The following is a 19,823-nucleotide window of genomic DNA, read 5'->3' on the forward strand; positions in this document are numbered from 1 at the left end:
GATCATGGTTCTTAAAGGAAAAACAAACAGAGAAGCTCTTGAGAAACAAGTGTATCTTAATGGAGAAAGAATTGAGGAAGTCAGCAAGTTGAGTACCTGGGATCCATTATTAATGTGAAAAATTGCTGTTCAGAAGATGTCAGAAAAAGGTTAGGAATGGCTAAAACAACAGTCAGAGACCTGTCTAAAATCTGGAAGGATATCTCCATGGGAACAAAGTTGAGGATTTTAGATGCAGTTGTTTTTCCAACAGCAACTTATGGATGTGAGACTTGGAACCTAAAGAAGTCAGATAAGAAACAGATATCTGCTTTTGAGATGGGGTGTTACAGAAGGCTGTTGGGGATATCATATTCTGAAAGGCGTACAAATGAATGGGTGTTAGAAAAGATTAGTAGAACTTTAAGGCTCCTTAAGGATATTGACAGAAGAAAGTTAAAATATTTTGGACACGTAGAAAGGATGGAAGGAGGACTTCTCAGAACAGTAATAGAAGGTAAAGTTCCTGGAAAAAGAGGCAGGGGTAGACCATCAATGAGATGGATGGATGGCGTGTGGAGTGACTGATCTTCAGAGAGTTGAGGCTGCCAGAAAAGCAAACAACAGGACTACATGGCGAGGCCTGATGTGGAACATCACCGAACATCGGAGTGACCATACGGCATCTGTAGAGCCCAATGAACAGAGAGAGAGAGAGAGAGAGAGCCAGAGTTTGGAATCTCACATGCAAATATGAGACATGATCTGGGCAGCGTGTCAAACCAATGGAATGTGTTCCACATGTTTGCTAAGAGGTTGTACTTGCTCTACCATGGAGCATGAGACAGATTTTTGGTTATAACAGCAAAATGTAATTGATGTATTATGGCAGGTCAGCTTGCAAGTTGGCTCCATTCAAGCACAGGTATGCCGATATCTTCACAAACTCTGGCAAGATGTCTGCAACAAGTAGGCTTGTAATCTGCATCCCTTTATCCACAGCTCATTGTAGAGCACATTTTCATAGTGTCGTATTCATAGGAATTGGACAATTGGGCTAATGTACTCTTTACAGATTAGTTGTTTTAGTCTTTCTACCAATTCTAGATGACACTTGATCCTGCATGAAAGTGGTACTGCTTACCGTCCTGAGAGTGTTCTTGAAAGGGATATATATGGTGGTACTGGGATCACTGTGTGGGAAAGAATTATGCTTAATGGATGCACTGAGCTACAAGTGCTGGAAAAAGGACTATGACTAGCAAAGGATATTGCAATGAAGTTCTTCAACATCATGTTTGATTATTCCGTGGTGCTGTAGGCAAAGAATTCATTTTTACAGATGACAATGCCACATCACATCATACACAAGCAGTGGACATATTTCTGGAGACAATGATATTAATCAAATTGAGGCCAGCATGCTCCCCAGATCTAAACCCCATAGAACACATTAGGGATGCAATAGGGAGATGCATTGCTGCTTGAAATCCCCCCCCCCCTCCGGAAAACAAACAAGGCCTTATCCTTACTCTGAAGGAGGAGAGGTGGGCCAGTTTGCCTCAAGAACTCCTGAATCACTTGGTGCTAAGCATGGCACAACATTGTGAGAGCTGCATTGCAGTTCAGGGTGGACATATTCCATACTGAATTGTCTCTCCACATAGTTTTCTGTAAGAACTGTACATTAATACCTTAACTACATCCTTAGGAAATTTGTAACTTTTGCTAAAAATGGATTGCAATATAATTTGTACAAAATTTATAACACATTTTTTGCATAATATAATTTATTAGTATGCTGGCAATAAATTTATGTACACATTTTGCTGTAGTCATGGAAATATTTTTGATATACAGGTAAAAATGTTGTTCGTTCTTAGGCTTTTGGACACAATTGTAATGCATATTATTGGTGTCAAATGATAGCACATGTATTAGACATAATATGCGATAAATTGCTGAAGTATTTGTTATACTTGTGCGTGATAGCACACGGCATGTGCACATACACACATTGACATATAAAACATAACTAAAATTTTGATAATTGTGCTATCATTTGATACCCTTCATAGTGAATTTATGGAGACATAACATATATGTTAGAATAATTACTTTACTTAATATGAGGAAAGTAACATTCGACGTTTCAACTTCTGTATTGAGGTCATCATCAGGTAAAATACATATGTATAAGATACAAGCTACATGGCACTGTACTATACAAAAGTAAAATGAATCTAAATACTTGTTAATTATTAACCCTAGCCTGACCTCTGGTGTAAAAAAAATATAAAAAAAAAATTTTTTTTAAATAAATTTTCAATCTGTATAGCAACCAGAACAACCTCAAACAGAAGAAAATCTCAATACGAGAGGACTTTAGATTTCCATTGTATTTCTACAAATGTATTTCCATTTTTAATTTAATATAAGTTAATTTTAAATGTAATTGAATTTAATTTTAAATTAAATTAAATTAATTTTATTGTATTTTATTTTTTATTTTATTTTATTTTTCTACCAGAGGTTATACTTGTTATACTTGTGTATAACAAGTCAGGCTAGAGTTAATCATTAACATGCATTTAGATTCATCTTACTTTTGTATAGTGCAGTGTCATGTAGCTTGTATCTTATACATATGTATTTTTCCTGATAATGACCTGATGATTCAACGTTTCAACTTCAGTACAGAGGTTGAAACGTCGAATGTTACTTTCCTAATCTTAAGTAAAGTAATTATTATTCTAACATGTGTGTTGTGTCTCCATAAATTCCTCGCTATGAATGCTGACCATTGTGTAACCTTAAAAGAAAGAATTCATTTTTTGAAATTATGGATTCTGCAACCGTGTTAAAATAACTCTTTTTATTATCCCGACGTTTCGATCTTCATATCAAGATCATCATCTGCAGCATACATAAATATACAAGACAAGCTGCGTTACATTACATTTCAAACCATAAGCTAGAGAAACAATGATTTGATCACATGCTACTCACTGGCATGACCTCTAGTGAAAAAAAACAAAAAAAACATCAAGCTAATTTAATTTTTGATAACAGGAATAAACATTCTTGCTGACAGATGGTTTTCCTTCCAGTAACAGTGATGTCCTATTTCTATTATTACAATTGTTATTTTTGATTTAAAAAACAAAAAATTATTTATAAATTACAACATGAATAAACTTTCTTATAGATTTTTTTTTTTTCCTTAACAGTGATGTCCTATTTTTTAGTATTAAAGTTGTTATTTTTAGATTTAGGATCCTGGATTTTCTAGAGTCCTGTTTATAGTTGTTCTTAGAGAGGAAGGATTCGTGGGATGAATATATGCCTTCCATATGTATGGGATTTTTAAACCAACATTATTGTTTAGATTGGGGGTGGTTGATAATGATCTCACAAGCTTCCTTAAATTTGCGTTCATACCATGTTTTGATGTGATGTAGACAACTAGTGCTTTTCTCAATCCTATGTAAGGTGTTCAGAGCATGATCAGAAAGGCCAGCTTCACCATAATTATTATATTTGATGTGTCGTTTATGTTCTTTTTGTCTGATCGGAATTGTGTCCTGTTTCTCCTATGTATGGTATGTTGCAGGTGCAGTAAATACGGTATACTCCAGGGTGGGCCAGCAGAGGGAGTGGGTCTTTGGATGAGTTAAGTAAGCTTTTTAATTTTGCAGAAGGTTTAAAGGTGGCTTTGAGGTTGTATTTTTGTAGTACTCTGTTTATTTTGTCTGATGTCCCTTTAATGTTGGCAAGTATGTGTCGGTTTCCGGTAAACAGTGAAGGAAAGATTGCCCGAGGGAAGACGTGTGACAAGTGCATCTTGTCACACGACAAGGAATTTGGAAATTAGATTTTCTTTATTCGTTTGGTGGATGTCACCATGTTGTCAGTTTCAAGCTACGTAAACGCAGATATCTGGATGATCCTGGAAAAGATTACTGACAACACGGCAAACCACATCCTCCAAATGAAGAAAGAAAATCTAGTTTCCAAACTCCAGAGACTAAAAGAATCAGCTGCCATATTCAAATTTCTCCACAATGAACAATAGCAACCAACCAGAAGCAAGAAACAACAGGAGCCACCAATCATCAACAGGTAACAATAATATAGTTAACCTATCTGACCATGCTTTAAACAAAGACGAAATCTCGATACCTAACAAAGGTTTAAATTATGTCATAGCACCCAAATTGATAAACAAACTTGAATTTATTTGTAATATTGAAAGAGGTCTAAGATTCATCCCAAATAACATAGCAGAAAAAATACGTTTAGAAACCGCCAGCATTTTAAATCATAACAAAACAATAACAAGTAACCTAACTCTACATGAAATAACTGGTCTCGGACAATAACACATACAAATTAGTTAACTATAATCCAACTAAGAGAATCAAAAAGAAAACATAGAATCTACTTAAGTCAATTACCACATGGCCCGATGATATGGTCAAAAAACTATTTCCACACTATGCTCATTCCCCAAGAATTTACGGGCTACCAAAAATTCACAAGGAAAACACACCATTAAGGCCTATAGTCGAAGGGATTGATAGCCCGACTTATCACTTAGCCAAAAAATTAGCAGCAACACTCAAGGAGTTGGTAGGTCATTCCCCCCCCCTCCTATATCAAAAACACACAACACTTCATAAACATCATCAAAGACATTGCATTAGAAAAAGATGATCTATTAGTTAGTTTTGACGTCTCTGCCTTCTTTATGAATGTCCCAATCAATGACACAATTCTTCTTTTACAGAACAAATTTCCTCCAGATATCACAGTGCTCTTTGCAAATGTATTACATTCTGGTTATTTTGTATGGCAGAACACTTTCTACCTACAAGAAGAAGGCACAGCCATAGGCTCACCATTATTCTCCCCGATTGCTAACTTTTATATGGAACATTTTGAACAACTTGCTCTAGGTTCCTCCCCTTTAAAACCCAAAGTTTGGCTCATATACGTTGACGATGTTTTTGTGATTTGGTCTCATGGCCACCAGACACTTTCCTTAGCCACCTAAACAAGCAACACAAACATGTACAGTTCACAATTGAGATTGAAAAACATAACACACTGCCTTTTCTAGATACACTTGTCACACATCTTCCCTCGGGCAATCTTTCCTTCACTGCTTACTGGAAACCGACACATACTTGCCAATATATACACATAAACTCCTACCACCACCCAACACAAAAATTAGGTGTCATCAATACCCTAAAAAACAGGGCTCTGAAGATCTGCTCCAGTGAACAGGCACTGAAAAACGAATTTAAAGTGATGAGTTATACTTTTCAAAAAAATGGATACAGCCAAAACACTATTAACAAAATTCTCTACAAAACAAAAATAAAAAACAAAGACAAACCAGACTACAGTAAAACTATAACCATTCCCTACATTAAAGGGACATCAGACAAAATAAACAGAGTACTACAAAAATACAACCTCAAAAGCCACCTTTAAACCTCCTGCAAAATTAAAAAGCTCACTTAACTCATCCAAAGACCCACTCCCTCTGCTGGCCCACCCTGGAGTATACCGTATTTACTGCACCTGCAACATACCATACATAGGAGAAACAGGACGCACAATTCCGATCAGACAAAAAGAACATAAACAACACATCAAATATAATAATTATGGTGAAGCTGGCCTTTCTGATCATGCTCTGAACACCTTACATAGGATTGAGAAAAGCACTAGTTGTCTACATCACATCAAAACATGGTATGAACGCAAATTTAAGGAAGCTTGTGAGATCATTATCAACCACCCCCAATCTAAACAATAATGTTGGTCTAAAAATCCCATACATATGGAAGGCATATATTCGTCCCACGAATCCTTCCTCTCTAAGAACAACTATAAACAGGACTCTAGAAAATCCAGGATCCTAAATCTAAAAATAACAACTTTAATACTGAAAAATAGGACATCACTGTTAAGGGGAAAAAAAAATCTGTAAGAAAGTTTATTCATGTTGTAATTTATAAATAATTTTTTGTTTTTTAAATCAAAAATAACAATTGTAATAATAGAAATAGGACATCACTGTTACTGCAAGGAAAACGTCTGTAAGCAAAAATGTTTATTCATGTAATCAAAAATTAAATTAGCTTGATGTTTTGTTTTTTTTATTCACTATAGGTCATGCCAGTGAGTAGCATGTGATCAAATCATTGTTTCTCTAGTTTATGGTTTGAAATGTAATGTAATGCAGCTTGTCTTGTATATTTATGTATGCTGCAGATGATGATCTTGATATGAAGATAGAAACGTTGGGATAATAAAAAGAGTTATTTTAACATGGTTGTAGAATCCATAATTTCAAAAATGAATGCTGATCACTGTGTAACACTAAAAGAAAGGATAAAACAAAGAATCATTTGACATAATTTTTACTGTCTTAATCTGTTATATTTGTATTGAAATATAATAGATTAGAATTGTCAGAATTGTATTATTCATTTTGATTCTGTGTGTGTGAAAATATATTAATTTTTTTTTCTGTTGCAGATTTTTTTGTATTATGATTGTTATTGTCGTCTTGAAGAAAATGGCTCCTATGGTTATATTCTTACAATTAGAGCACTCCCTGAAAATGAAGAGTTGAAATATTTGGTTAATGTTCCAAAGCCAGAGGAATTAGGTAGCTATAATCATATAACATAATATAAGATTATTATGTTATATCATATAGACAAGGCTTCTTTTGGATGATATAAGTATGTTATCTTATAAAATAAGATAACATACTTATTTTATTCCAGTGTTCATCAAGTTCTGATAGAACTATAAAATTAACAATTTTTCATTCATAATATGTAGTAGCACACTAATCAACTTTAATTTACTTGTTTACTAATTGTACATATGGTATGTTCTACTAAAATGATGGAGGATTATTTATGCACTTTATTATTTATTATTTTGAAAAAACATTATTTTGATTGAGTTGTTTAATTACTGATGTGGCCATATGGATTAAATATATCAAATAATTCATGTGTTGTGTCTGTGTTATTCTAATAATATCCAAATGTTATATCAGTTTCAAAGAACATTTTGCATCCATTTATTTATTGATGTGTAAATAAATATGTCATGGTCCAATACATCTTTGATGTATTTATTTAGTTAGTTTATAAAGAATGCAGAAAAATGACTGGAACTTCTAACCCAGTGTTTGAGCCTCACTTTTTTTTTTTTTTTTTATCTATGCAGTCTTATTATCTGTGCTACTGGTAAATTACACTCTCCATTCAGAATGGTTTAACTCTTAATTTTTAAATAAAAAGAATGCATTTGAAACTAAACTCCAAATCATACTTGTATACAGATTTGTACCCCAGGTTATCATATATGCATTTTATCTCTAAATTAATCCATTAAACTAAAAGAGATTGATCGTCAGACACCTTTATAACCAAATGAAAAGTCTTTGAGTCAGAAGATTCATTGTCAGAGACCTACTCTTACCTTTATACACACAATACTTATCATACCTCTCCTTAAACTCATTCACTCTCAGGGTACTCAACAAATTTAGCAATCCATTCAATTCCTTCACCACTCTCCAAGCAAAAAATCTAGTCTACACACTCTTATGCAACTTCCAGGACTGGCTCCTTATTTTCTCTCTATTCATCGTGTATTGAAAATTTTCCTATCTCAATCTTATAGAACCTCATTAATAACTTAAGTTTCTATTCATGTCTCCTTATTTTCCACAATCCACACACCTTCAACCTATCCTGATAGGGAGTATTCCACAGACCTCTCATGAGCTTGGTCACCCATCTCTCAATTCTCTTCACCACCTGATCCTCCAAGAAACCCAAGTGACTTAATCTGTGTACTCTAGTCAAGATGTGGCTGATTCATAAAGATGGCCTTATAAAGATGGATAGTAATTTCCCTATCTTTACTTGTTAGTGTAGTTTTCAAAATCCTAGTAATCCTTTAAGTTATTTTGCCAAATGTTGCAATATGTTATCTGAACTGCAATTCTCTATCCACGATTACCCTTAAGTCCCTAGCCTAATCAATTTCTTGCACTCCAATACCATACACACCATTATCCATTGCCCGCAGTGCCAATTTATTTAAATCATCCTACAGGAGATCTGCATCACTTTTATCAACTGTTACCCTCTCCAGTTTGCATTATCAGCAAACAAATGAATATCATTCACTATATCATTATAAAAAATTAACAGTAGTATATAGAGGTTTGAGGCACTCCGCTAATAGTCCTCATTCTAGATTCCACTTCACAATATTCTACTGTCTGGTGTGTCTCTCTCTCTCTCAGCTATCCCCTTATCCATTCTGCCAGCTTCATATCCATTACCATTTTATCTAACTTTTGTAATAGTTTTTCATGTGGTATTCTCTCATATACCTTTCTAAAGTCCAGCAGTATCATATTGTAGCCATTTCTCTAATCTGCTTCTGCTGTCACTATTATAAAAAATTAATAAATCTTTAATTTACAAAAGGAACACAAATATAAACAACATAAAACAATATAACTATGCAAGCCAATCTGTTCTTCAGATCACAACATAAAAATTACCTTAATCTACTCAAGCTTCTGGATAGACTACTGTAATTTGTCTCTTCCTTCCAACAAAACTTTCATTCACATAAACTCATAAACAATTAAAACTCTTCCTCCATCCTAAACTCACAGAATGCTTAAAATTGCTCATTTTCATCCAAAACACTACAATAGCTTAACACACTTTCTGTATGAAAATAGCAGCATGCTCCATTGAACAAATTACAAAATCATCACTATTTAATTTTTATTTTCTATCAGTATTTTCAATATATTTCATTAAAGAAATAATTAAAACCATATCAAGTTTCCAGTCAATTTTCTGACTGAGAATTCTAAATAAAACAACACTTTATGGGCCTATTTCTATATGAAATGGAAAGCAATCAAGTTCCTTTCACTTTTTGGTAAATAAATCCTGTGTGGATTAATAATTACAGTACATCTTTTTAAGAAATCAAAGATAATAGGTGACATGAAAACTGAAGATAAGGATATCCTAGATGTCTGGAGTAATTACTTTATAAGAATGTTAAATGAAACAACCAGTGACAGAACCATTCTACAACATTTTCAAGAGGAAGAGGAGTACATATCAATGCTTGAGGTGGAAAAAGTCATCAAAAACTTAAAATGCAGAAAGGCAATGGAGTAGATGATATTCAACATGAAATGCTTAAGTATGAAAGTGTATAAACGTTTTGCAGTGGCTACACTGCATAATTCAGAGGGCCTGTTTAGAAGGTCGAATTCCAGATGATTGGAGTAGGTAGAGCTCTAATACTTCCCATCTATAAAAAAAAGTGAATAAAACTGAATGTGAGAATTCCAGGGGAATTTCTCTAATAAATGTTCCAGGTAAGATTTATACAAGCATTATTATTATTTTATGGCATCTTCATGGAGTCCAGAGACTCAAATCAACCATCGTACAAACAAATCCTATCATACCTCTCCTTGAATCCATTCACCATCAGGGAACTCACATCCAATTCCAGCAATCTATTCCACTCACTCACCACTCTCCATGCAAAAAATCTGGTCCTCACACCCTTACTAACCACACTCTTACACAACTTCCATGGATGGCCCTTAGTTCTCTATTTGTCATATATTGAAAAATTTCACTTGCATCAATTTTATAAAACCCCTTTAATATCTTAAAAGTTTCTATCATGTCCCCTCATTTCTGCCTATGAACTAAACTTTGTAATCCACAAGAGAGGTTGATTTACTTTAGGACAAATAGTTGAGAAATCATGGAAATATTACAGGGATCTGTACTTAGTTTTTTGTACATCTAGAAAAGACATATAACAAAGTACCCAGAGAAAAGCTTTTCAGAACACTAAAATTATATGATAACTAATAATTAAGGAATTGACAGCATGCACTAGAAATATAAATTAAAACAACTTTAATAAATACTTTCTGATATTTCGGCAACGTCACGTTGCCATCTTCTTGGGAACTTAAAATAAAGAAGAGGTGCACGCAAGTACTACAAACAGCAAATGAGAAACGAAGCAAGGAAGCTACAGTTTTCCTAAAGTCCTGATGGTGCCCCTGGCAGGCTATATTGGTAGTTATTGGCCTTTGGGCTGAAGTTCTGATATATGTTTCCCAAATTTGGGGCAGTCTTATGCACCCAAATTTGTTGAGGTTTGGCATGTTCCTAAGGGCTGAGGCTGATTCCACGAATAGTCTTTCATATTTTAACTTGCTGCGATGTATTACTGTGACTTTCTTCCATCTTATTCTGTGGCGGGTATCTAGAGCATGGTTTGCAAGCCCAGAGTGGCTGTACTGGTGAAATCGGATGTAGTCCTTGCGTTCTGAGATTCTAATATTTGCTTTCCTGCCTATTTGGCCAAAGTAGGACAATTTACAGCTGCAAGGGACCTGTTATACACCAGGTAGGTCTAGGGGAAGTGGTTGGTCTTTTGTGGAGCGGATAAGGGATGCCAATTTTCTATATGGTCTGTAACAGGTGGTTAAGTCATGTTTTTTTAGGATTTTGTCGATTTTTTCCAAGGTGCCTCGGATGTAGGGGATGGTGATGGATTTAGAGTAATCTTTTTTGTGAAGGGGGGGAGGTGGTTTGTGCATAACTGATTTAAGTATTTTTTGGATTTTTTTTTTTTTTTTGAGGGGGGGGGTAGCCATTGGCTGAGAAAGTGTTAAGGATGTGATTTAGTTCAGGGGCTTGATCATTTGAACAGATAAGTTTTGCCCTGTTGTATATTGTCTTAATAACTCCATATTGTTGTGAAGGGGGGGGGGGAATTGTTGATGAATATATCTGCCTGTATGAGTGGGTTTTCTATAAACTGAAAACCAAGGTTCCATCAGGTTGGTGGGTGACTAGTGTGTCTAGAAAGGGGAGGCTATTGTTTTTCTCTTTTTCCAGGGTGAACTTGATTTTAGGGTGTTGGTTGTTTAAGTGTGTTAGGAAGGAGAGGAGTGAATCCAGGCCATGTGGCCAAATAGCGAACAGATCATCAATGTAGCAAAGCCATATGGTAGGTTTTTGTGGGGCAGAGTTTAAGGCTTTCTCTTCAAAAGTGTCCATAAAGAAGTTGGCCAAGGGTGGGGAAAGTGGTGAACCCGTGGCTGTCCCCTCTATCTGTTTGTAGAATTTTTCCTGCGAAACGAAATAGCCTGAGTTCATTGTGAACTGAAATAGGACTGAGATATCGGGAGGAAATTTAGCTTGGATTAGCTCTAAGGTTTCTTTGAGGGGGACATTTGTGAATAAGGAGGAGATGTCAAAACTGACCATTATGTCATTATGTTGGAGTGTAAGGTTTTCTATACTGGCTTTGAAGTGGGCTGAGTTTTTTATATGTGATGGTGTATTGCCAGTATATTTCATTTTGTTTGGTAGGAAAAATTCTACAAACAGATAGAAGGGGACAGCCATGGGTTCACCACTTTCCCCACCCTTGGCCAACTTCTTTATGGAGACTTTTGAAGAGAAAGCCCCACAAAAACCTACCATATGGCTTTGCTACATTGATGATGTGTTCGTTATTTGGCCACATGGCCTGGATACGCTCCTCTCCTTCTTAACACACTTAAACAACCAACACCCTAGAATCAAGTTTTCACTCTAGAAAAAGAGAAAAGCAATAGCCTCTTCTTCCTAGACACGCTAGTCACCCGCCAACCTGATGGAACCTTGGTTTTCTCAGTTTATAGAAAACCCACCCATATAGGCAGATACATTCACCAACAATCCCGCCCCCCCACAATAATATGGAGTTATTAAGACACTATACAACAGGGCAAAACTTATCTGTTCAAATGATCAAGCCCCTGAACTAAATCACATCCTTAACACTTTCTCAGCCAATGGCTACCCCCCCCCTCAAAAAAAAAAAAAAAATCCAAAAAATACTTAAACCAGTTATGCACAAACCACCTCCCCCCCTTCACAAAAAAGATTACTCTAAATCCATCACCATCCCCTACATCCGAGGCACCTTGGAAAAAATCGACAAAATCCTAAAAAAACATGACTTAACCGCCTGTTACAGACGTATAGAAAATTGGCATCCCTTATCCGCTCCACTAAAGACCAACCACTTCCCCTAGACCTACCTGGTGTATACCAGGTCCCTTGCCAGCTGTAAATTGTCCTACTTTGGCCAAACAGGCAGGACAGCAAATATCAGAATCTCAGAACACAAGGACTACATCTGATTTCACCAGTACAGCCACTCTGGGCTTGCAGACCATGCTCTGGATACCCGCCACAGAATAAGGTGGAAGAAAGCCACAGTAATACACCGCAGCAAGTTCAAATATGAAAGACTATTCATATTCATGGAATCAGCCTCAGCCCTTAGGAACATGCCAAACTTCAACAAATTTGGGTGCATATGACTGCCCCAAATTGGTAGTTATTGGGGCATAAGACTGCCCCAATAACTACCAATATATAGCCTGCCAGGGGGCACCATCAGGTCTTTAGGAAAACAGTAGCTTCCTTGCTTTGTTTCTCATTTGCTGTTATGTAGTACTTGCGTGCACCTGTTCTTTATTTTAAGTTCCCAAGAAGATGGCAACGTGACGTTGCCGAAATATTGGAAAGTATTTATTAAAGTTGTTTTAATTTATATTTCTAGTGTACGCTGTCAATTCCTTAATTATTAGTTGTCATATTTAACCAGCGTATAAGCCTTTCAACAAGAATTACAATTATATGGGGTGAATGGAACCATTATACAGAACGATACATAATCTATAATTAAGTTGTAAGTCAGCAGTTAGAATTGAAGGAAATACAGGAAGATGGTTTGATGTAAAAGACAGAATGCACATTATCTTCAATCTTATTCATCATTTGTATGGATCACATTATGAAAGATGTACTCTCTCACCTCTGCTTTTCAATATATATATATAAATGAAATATTAACAATCTGGAAACAGCATAACCCATTTGGTATACAAATGACCCCACAAATGAAGATAGATACACTACTATTTGCAGATGATCAAATAGTATTAGCTACATCAGAAGATGACTCATTAAAATCATTAAATGATATCTCAAAGCAATATAATATGACAATATCTTAAGAAAAAACAAAAATAATGGCATTCAAAGGGAAAACCCAATAAGAAGTAAAATAGTGATAGATAATAAAATACTAGAACAAGTAAACAAGTAAACACTTTCAGATACTTGGGATGTGATCTATCATACGAAGAAGAAAAAGACATAGACACTATAATATCAAACTTTGTCAAAGTAAATGGCATAATAAATAATATATTTAAGCCATTCATAGTACAAAAACACACTAGAATCAGACTATATAATGTCTTGTCAAAACCAACTCTACTATACGGAAGCAAAACATGGACCATGAAAAGGAAAGATGAAAAACGAATTCAAACAGCAGAAATGAAGTTCCTCAGAAAAACAGCTGGATATACCAAGTGGGACCACAAAACAAATGAAGAAATCTTACAATCCCTAAAAATAAAACCAATTAATTAATGGACAACAGCAGACTACCAAAAATATTATACAGATACAAAATAAGTGGAAAGAGAAGAATCGGAAGACCAAGAAAGAGATGGCATGAGACTGGAACAGGCCACTTGGCCTAAACTCCATGTTAGGAAGAAGAAGAAAACATTATGAAAGAAAGTGGCATTAGGCCTGATATTAGAATTGGAGATATCAAACTTAACTCTTGGCTTTATGCAGATAATGTTGTAGTCCTAAACACATCTAGTGCAAGTCTGCAGGATTCTTTAACTAAATTGAATAACAGCTGTAACAAACTTAGCATGAAAATCAGTAATAGAAAGACCAAAACTATCAAAATAGTCAGAAACATTAAATATATCAACAGCATTCTGAATGGAGAGTCTATAAAACAAGTAAAATATTTCAGCTATTTAGGTACAGTTTTTAGACAATAGAATAAGCAAAGCTGGTATGGTGGGCAGCCAGCTGAATAAATTTATATGGAATAAGAGAGAAATTAGCCGAAATACTAAACTAGCAGTATACAAGACTGTGTTCAAACCAGTTTTAAGTTATGGATCTGAGAGTTGGGTTAGAAATAAAGCATTTGATCAAAGACTAGAGACCACAAATATGAGGATTCTGAGAAAAATTAGGGGAGTGTATAGATGGCATTCAATGGCAGAATCACATTAAAAATTAAGATATTAAAAATGGAACTTAACATTGTCAGCATTCAAGAATGTGTAAGCAGAACTCATCTAAGGTAGTATGGCCACTTAAATAGAATGGAAGAGGAAGTGTTAGCAAAACATGTTTTTGATGCCAAGATTGCAGGAAAGAGGCCCAGGGGAAGATTAAGGTTTAGGTGAACTGATTCAGTCAGAAGTGCTAAACACGAAATGTTAGATATGATAAATTGGAGTCCTGACAAGTAATCGACTAATTTGGAGGAAATCTGTAGATAAGAGATTAATAATAATGTAAATTAGTCATGTAGCGCTGTCATAGTAGTCTGAACACCCCCTTGAGACTATATATCAAGAAATTGATGATGATGGTAACATCTTTTTAAAGGATTTCTTCTCCTCTTCCTTTTTTTCTTGTAATTTTTGTTTAATCTTCATATATTGAAAATACAAACACTTCACAATTCTCCTGCTGTGATCTCTTCCCCCTTTCCTTCCAAAGAGCTGAACACTCCACAATGCCTGTTAACATTCTTTTCACTTCTGTGCATGCTCAGAAATAAAGAAAATCCACTTCCACTCCAGTCTATCATTGTGCACCACCTTTACTGGTTATCAGCACTGTGCTTGAAATATCTAAAGGTTCCATTTCACTGTGCAGAAAAGTTATTAATTACACTTTTGTAATAAAACAAGTAGGATATATAACATTTTTCAATTCAGAATGTTTTATGCACCGAGGTAAGTTCATTTATTTATTCCTATAACATGAATTAAAGCGACACTTAGGCTTTCTCTCATAAGTTACAATATTATTGTAACTTGCAACGTAAATTGTAAATTGCAACGAGTTGTCGCACTGATTAGATCGTCGACTTGTCGAGAGCTCCTGAAAAGATTAGTAGTATTTTGTGTTAACATTAGATATTTTACTAGAATTTTAAGTAGTATTGTTTGCTTTTTGTTTCTTGGTGTGTCTGTGCAATTTTTGCGTGTTTTCTGTTATTTTAATTATTATTTTTAAGAAAAGATAGTGTACACATGGCACCGATAAAGAAAAAAATGGCGGCCAGGTCGCCATGTTTGTTTAAGAGTTTTGATGTAAACGAATTTATGCAATGTGCTGTCTGTGAGAAGTATGCCTTGCGAAGAGCGGTGGGAGTCTGGTTAGAAAGTGATAGTGGAGTTAATATGTGTAGAAAGTGTAAAGAGAATGAGGACTTCAAGCGTGTTTCGTGTGTCGAGAGTGATATCGTTAACGATAGTCAGAATGTAGAAAATGGCGGTGTGCTAGAGAATTGCGTGGTAGTGCCAGATAGGTGTGAGAGCGTCGCTGAAAGTGTAAATGAAGGTAGAAACACAGAAAGAATGGATGATTTGATCGATAATGAAAATGGTGAGATAAATGCGAGTAGTGAAATTGCCCATTTGAATGGTGCGATACACAAAGCTAAAAGACAACTGGAGCGTATGGAAAAATGTGTGTTGAACGTACTGACAAATAACCGGCGGAAGTCTGTGACGGCAAATAATAGAATGTTCGCAAACGTCAATAAAATGAAGGAGCGAGTGCTGTATGGGGATTCGCTATTAAGAGGTGTAATAATTGAGAGTTTAATGAAGTTGTACCAGCCAGGTGCGAACATAAAGGACGTCAGCGAATCTATTCGACTGCAAAAACAGAGGGTGAAAGAGATGATAATCGTGGCAGGAACGAATGATTTGAAAGAGGACAAAATGGAAATGATAGAGGATGTGAGGGAGTTGTTTGAGGTAGCAAAAGAGAAGAGTGAGAGAGTTAGGATGGTGAGTATCTTACCGCGGTATGACAGCAAAGTGTTTAGAAGGAGGGCCATAATTGCCAATGACTTTATGCGTGGGTTATGCATGGAGAGTGGTGTGGAATTTGTGGATGTGTGGAATGAGTTCGATGGGCGAAAGGACTTATATAAGATGGATGGGTTACATTTGAATGGAGTTGGTGTACGGAGACTTGAAAGAGTGTTGACGAATGATGTGGAAGTGGATGTACAGACTCAGGGAAACTAGATTTATTAAGAGGGGGGGAGTAGATATGCAGACTTTAGGGGGGCAGTTAAGTGTATGAATGAGTATATTATGCCCCAGCGAGTACGACAGACAACAAATCAGAATAGGATAGTTAGTATAAGGCATCAAAGTAGGGATGGGACAAATGGGCTTCTGCGATTCATGTACACTAATGCCAGGAGTATTAGGAACAAGAAGGAAGAGTTTTTGGCCATGGTTGGCACTTCCAGGACACAGGTTGTCGGTATTAGTGAAACATGGCTGACAGAAGATGATAAAGCTAGTGGGATTGAATGCGACGGGTATAGCATGTTCAAGAGTGACAGGGTGAATAAAAAGGGGGGGAAGGAGTGTTATTGATGATAGCTGATGAGCTTCAGCCAAGGAGTATAGAAGTTGAACTGCAGGATGGGGAAAAAAGCACATTTGAGGCTGTTTGGTGTGAGATAGAATCTAGCAGAACAAAATATACAATTGGGTGCTGCTATAGACCAGGTGATGGAGTGGATGGTAGGGATAGTATGCATAAGCAAATAGAAGAAATGAGTGGAAGGAGGGTAATTATTATGGGTGATTTCAATTATGGTAACATTGACTGGAAAGAGGAGAGGGCACATGGGAGGAAGGAATTGGATTTTATGCGGTTATTAAGGGACAACTATCTACGGCAACATGTATTGGAAAATACCAGGGGGCAGAGAGTGCTGGACCTAGTAATTGCAACTGAGAATGTGACTGTAACGAACATGACCATGTTGCCACCAATTGGTGAGAGTGACCATAAGGTCATGACTTGGGAGGTGGCTAAAGGAGTCGAATTTACAATTAAGACAGGGTACATGTGGAATTACTGGGCTGGTAAGTATGACAAGCTTAGGTGTGTGCTTGGCTCAATGCCATGGCATGTAAAACTGCAAGGGCTGGATGTTGATAGTGCATGGGAAGTGGTTAAGAACTGTTTGCAGGAGGCAATGGTTGACTGTATACCAAGAGTCCGAATAATAAATCAAGTAGGGGTTAAATGGATGAATAACACTATTAAGCTTGAGCTGCAAAAAAAGAAACAATTGTGGAGGGAATTTAAGGAGAAGGGTGACCATCAGGCGCAGGAACATTATAAAGCTCAGGCCAGGATGGTAACGAGGGTGGTAAGATAAGCAAAAGCAGATTACGAAAGGAAATTGGCCATGCTGGCTAAAGAGAATCCCAAACAGTTTTTTCAATATGTTGCAAGTAAAAGGAAAAATGCTCATGGTAGAATGATCTTAAAAAATGCTGAGGGTAGGGAGGTAACCGAATCAGTCAATATTGTGGAATTACTGAGCGAGCACTTTGCAAGAGTATATCATCCAGGTGGTGACTTTGCAGGAATGGAAGAACCAACAGCTTATACTGGATATAATAAAATTAGTTTAATCCTTTATCCAAGTGTGAGCAAACAAAGTTTGCGCCTGAAGTATCTTCAGGACTAGGGTAAGGTGATACCACACCAGGGCAACTCGTTTGTTTGCTCACACAGTGTTTGCTCACACTTGGATAAAGGATTAAACTAATTTTATTATACTCTAACCAAGTGAAAAATAAACTTTCAACAAGCTTATACTGGAATTGTGATGAATGTAGTAGAGGTAACTAGTCTATTACAGAACCTCAATGTCAATACATCTGTAGGATTGGATGGTATACCAGCTCGTGTCGTACGTGAAGCGGCCAAAGAATTGTCAGTGCCCTTGACCATTTCGTTTAATTTGAGCCTCAGGACTGGGTCAGTCCCAAGGGGGTGGAAAGAGGGGAAAATAGTTCCACTGCACAAAGGTGGTTCCAAGGCTGCTGTTGAAAATTACCGGCCAATCAGCATAACAGGAATCATTATCAAGGTCTTAGAGAAAATAGTCAAGAGGAAAATACAAGATGGATAGAAGAAAATGGGATACTGTATCGGGGACAGCATGGTTTTGTGAAGGGTAGGTCATGCCTCAGTAACTTGCTCACGTATTATAACACAGTGACGGCTGAACTGGATAAGGGTGATGGGTTTACAGTGATTCTACTGGACCTTGCTAAGGCCTTTGACAGGATACCACATGGAATTCTAATCAGTAAATTGCAGCATATGGGAATGGACATAGGGTTGGTGAGATGGATAGGAGGGTGGTTGACGGAGAGATATCAGAGAGTGGTTTACTCAGGAGTAGAGTCCACAAGACGGCCTGTGACTAGTGGTGTGCCACAAGGATCTGTTCTTGGACCACTGCTGTTTAATTTGTTCATAAATGATATAGGAAAGGATCTGAGAGGAACAGTTCATTTGTTTGCAGATGATGCGAAGTTGGGTAGGGCAATAGTGAATGCAGATGACGTCAAAATTTTGCAGGATGATTTGGATAGATTGGATGTCTGGGCTAAGGAGAATGGATGTCAATTTAATGTGGCAAAATGTAAGGTTATGCATTTTGGGGTGAAAAGATTGCCGGCAGTTTACTGCATTGGTGGAACCGTGCTCTAGGAAATTGATGAGGCACGAGATTTAGTAGTGTTGGTGGATAAGGAATTGAAATTTAGGGGGCACATTGCAAAAGTGGCCAAATCAGCTCATCAAATCACTTGGTTGCTGAAGAATACGTTGACAAGCAGAGACAAACAGGTTATTGTTCCTCTGTATCGAGCCTTGATAAGACCCCATCTCGACTACTGTGCTCAGATTTGGTCACCTAGGTTTCTTCTTGATGGGGAGGAGGTGGAGAGGATCCAGAGGTGAGTGACCAAGATAATAGCAGGTCTGTGGAATGAACCGTATGAGAACAGGTTGAGGATTTGTGGGTTGCAAAAATTGGTTGATAGGTGGAGGAGGGGAGATATGATTGAGACATTCAAATTACTGAAGGGTTTCTATAAAATTAATTCAGAAGATATTTTTGAGAACAGGGCTGGTTGTGGGAGGACTAGGGGACATCCATGGAAACTGGGCAAAAGTGTGGTTAGTAAAGGTGTTAGAGCTGGGTTCTTTACTTTTAGAGTAGTGAATGAGTGGAATGCGCTCCCTGAGTCTGTGGTGGATGCTTTGACAGTGAATGAGTTTAAGGCGAGGTATGATAGATACTGTATGAATGTCGAATAGTTGTGATGAATATGATTTGGGGCCTCCCTCGATGAGTCTAATGACTCCCTGGAGTTGCCTGTAATAATAGTAATAAAATAGTAATAATAGTAATTATAATTTTTTTTTTTACAATATTTTCCTGGATACAAAAACCAGCAGCACCGACATTTCAACATGTGATAGACCATATAATTACATTTCTTCTTCTTCATGTGCCTTTTCCCCATCTGTTTGGGGGTCAGCCTTTTTTACATGATGCAGCTTTACAAGTACTCCCAATTTACAATTACTACCGATGTGCTGCAGAGCCTGATGTTGGGGGGGAAAGGTATCTATGTCTGTCAGTGTGTGTGTTTATGGGGCCAGTTTGCCATGTTCTGAGGGACGAAAAACCCGAGTTTCTGGGTTTTTGAGAGA

General features: G+C 36.7%; 1 protein-coding gene across 1 annotated transcript in view; it reads left to right on the forward strand.

Annotated features, from left to right (window-relative positions):
* Positions 1-19,823, forward strand: part of LOC150093896 (uncharacterized) — a 142,963-nt gene that overhangs the window by 61,880 nt on the left and 61,260 nt on the right. Inside the window, exon 5 of the mRNA XM_090412864.1 lies at positions 6,535-6,667. Within this exon, the coding sequence (XP_090268990.1) occupies positions 6,535-6,667 (133 nt within the window). The remainder of the gene's footprint in view (positions 1-6,534; positions 6,668-19,823) is intronic.

This window comes from Typopeltis vanoorti, chromosome 23 (assembly GCF_054136105.1).
Source record: "Typopeltis vanoorti isolate ZY-2024b chromosome 23, IOZ_Tvanoo_1.0, whole genome shotgun sequence".
In the NCBI taxonomy this organism is placed as follows: domain Eukaryota; kingdom Metazoa; phylum Arthropoda; class Arachnida; order Uropygi; family Thelyphonidae; genus Typopeltis; species Typopeltis vanoorti.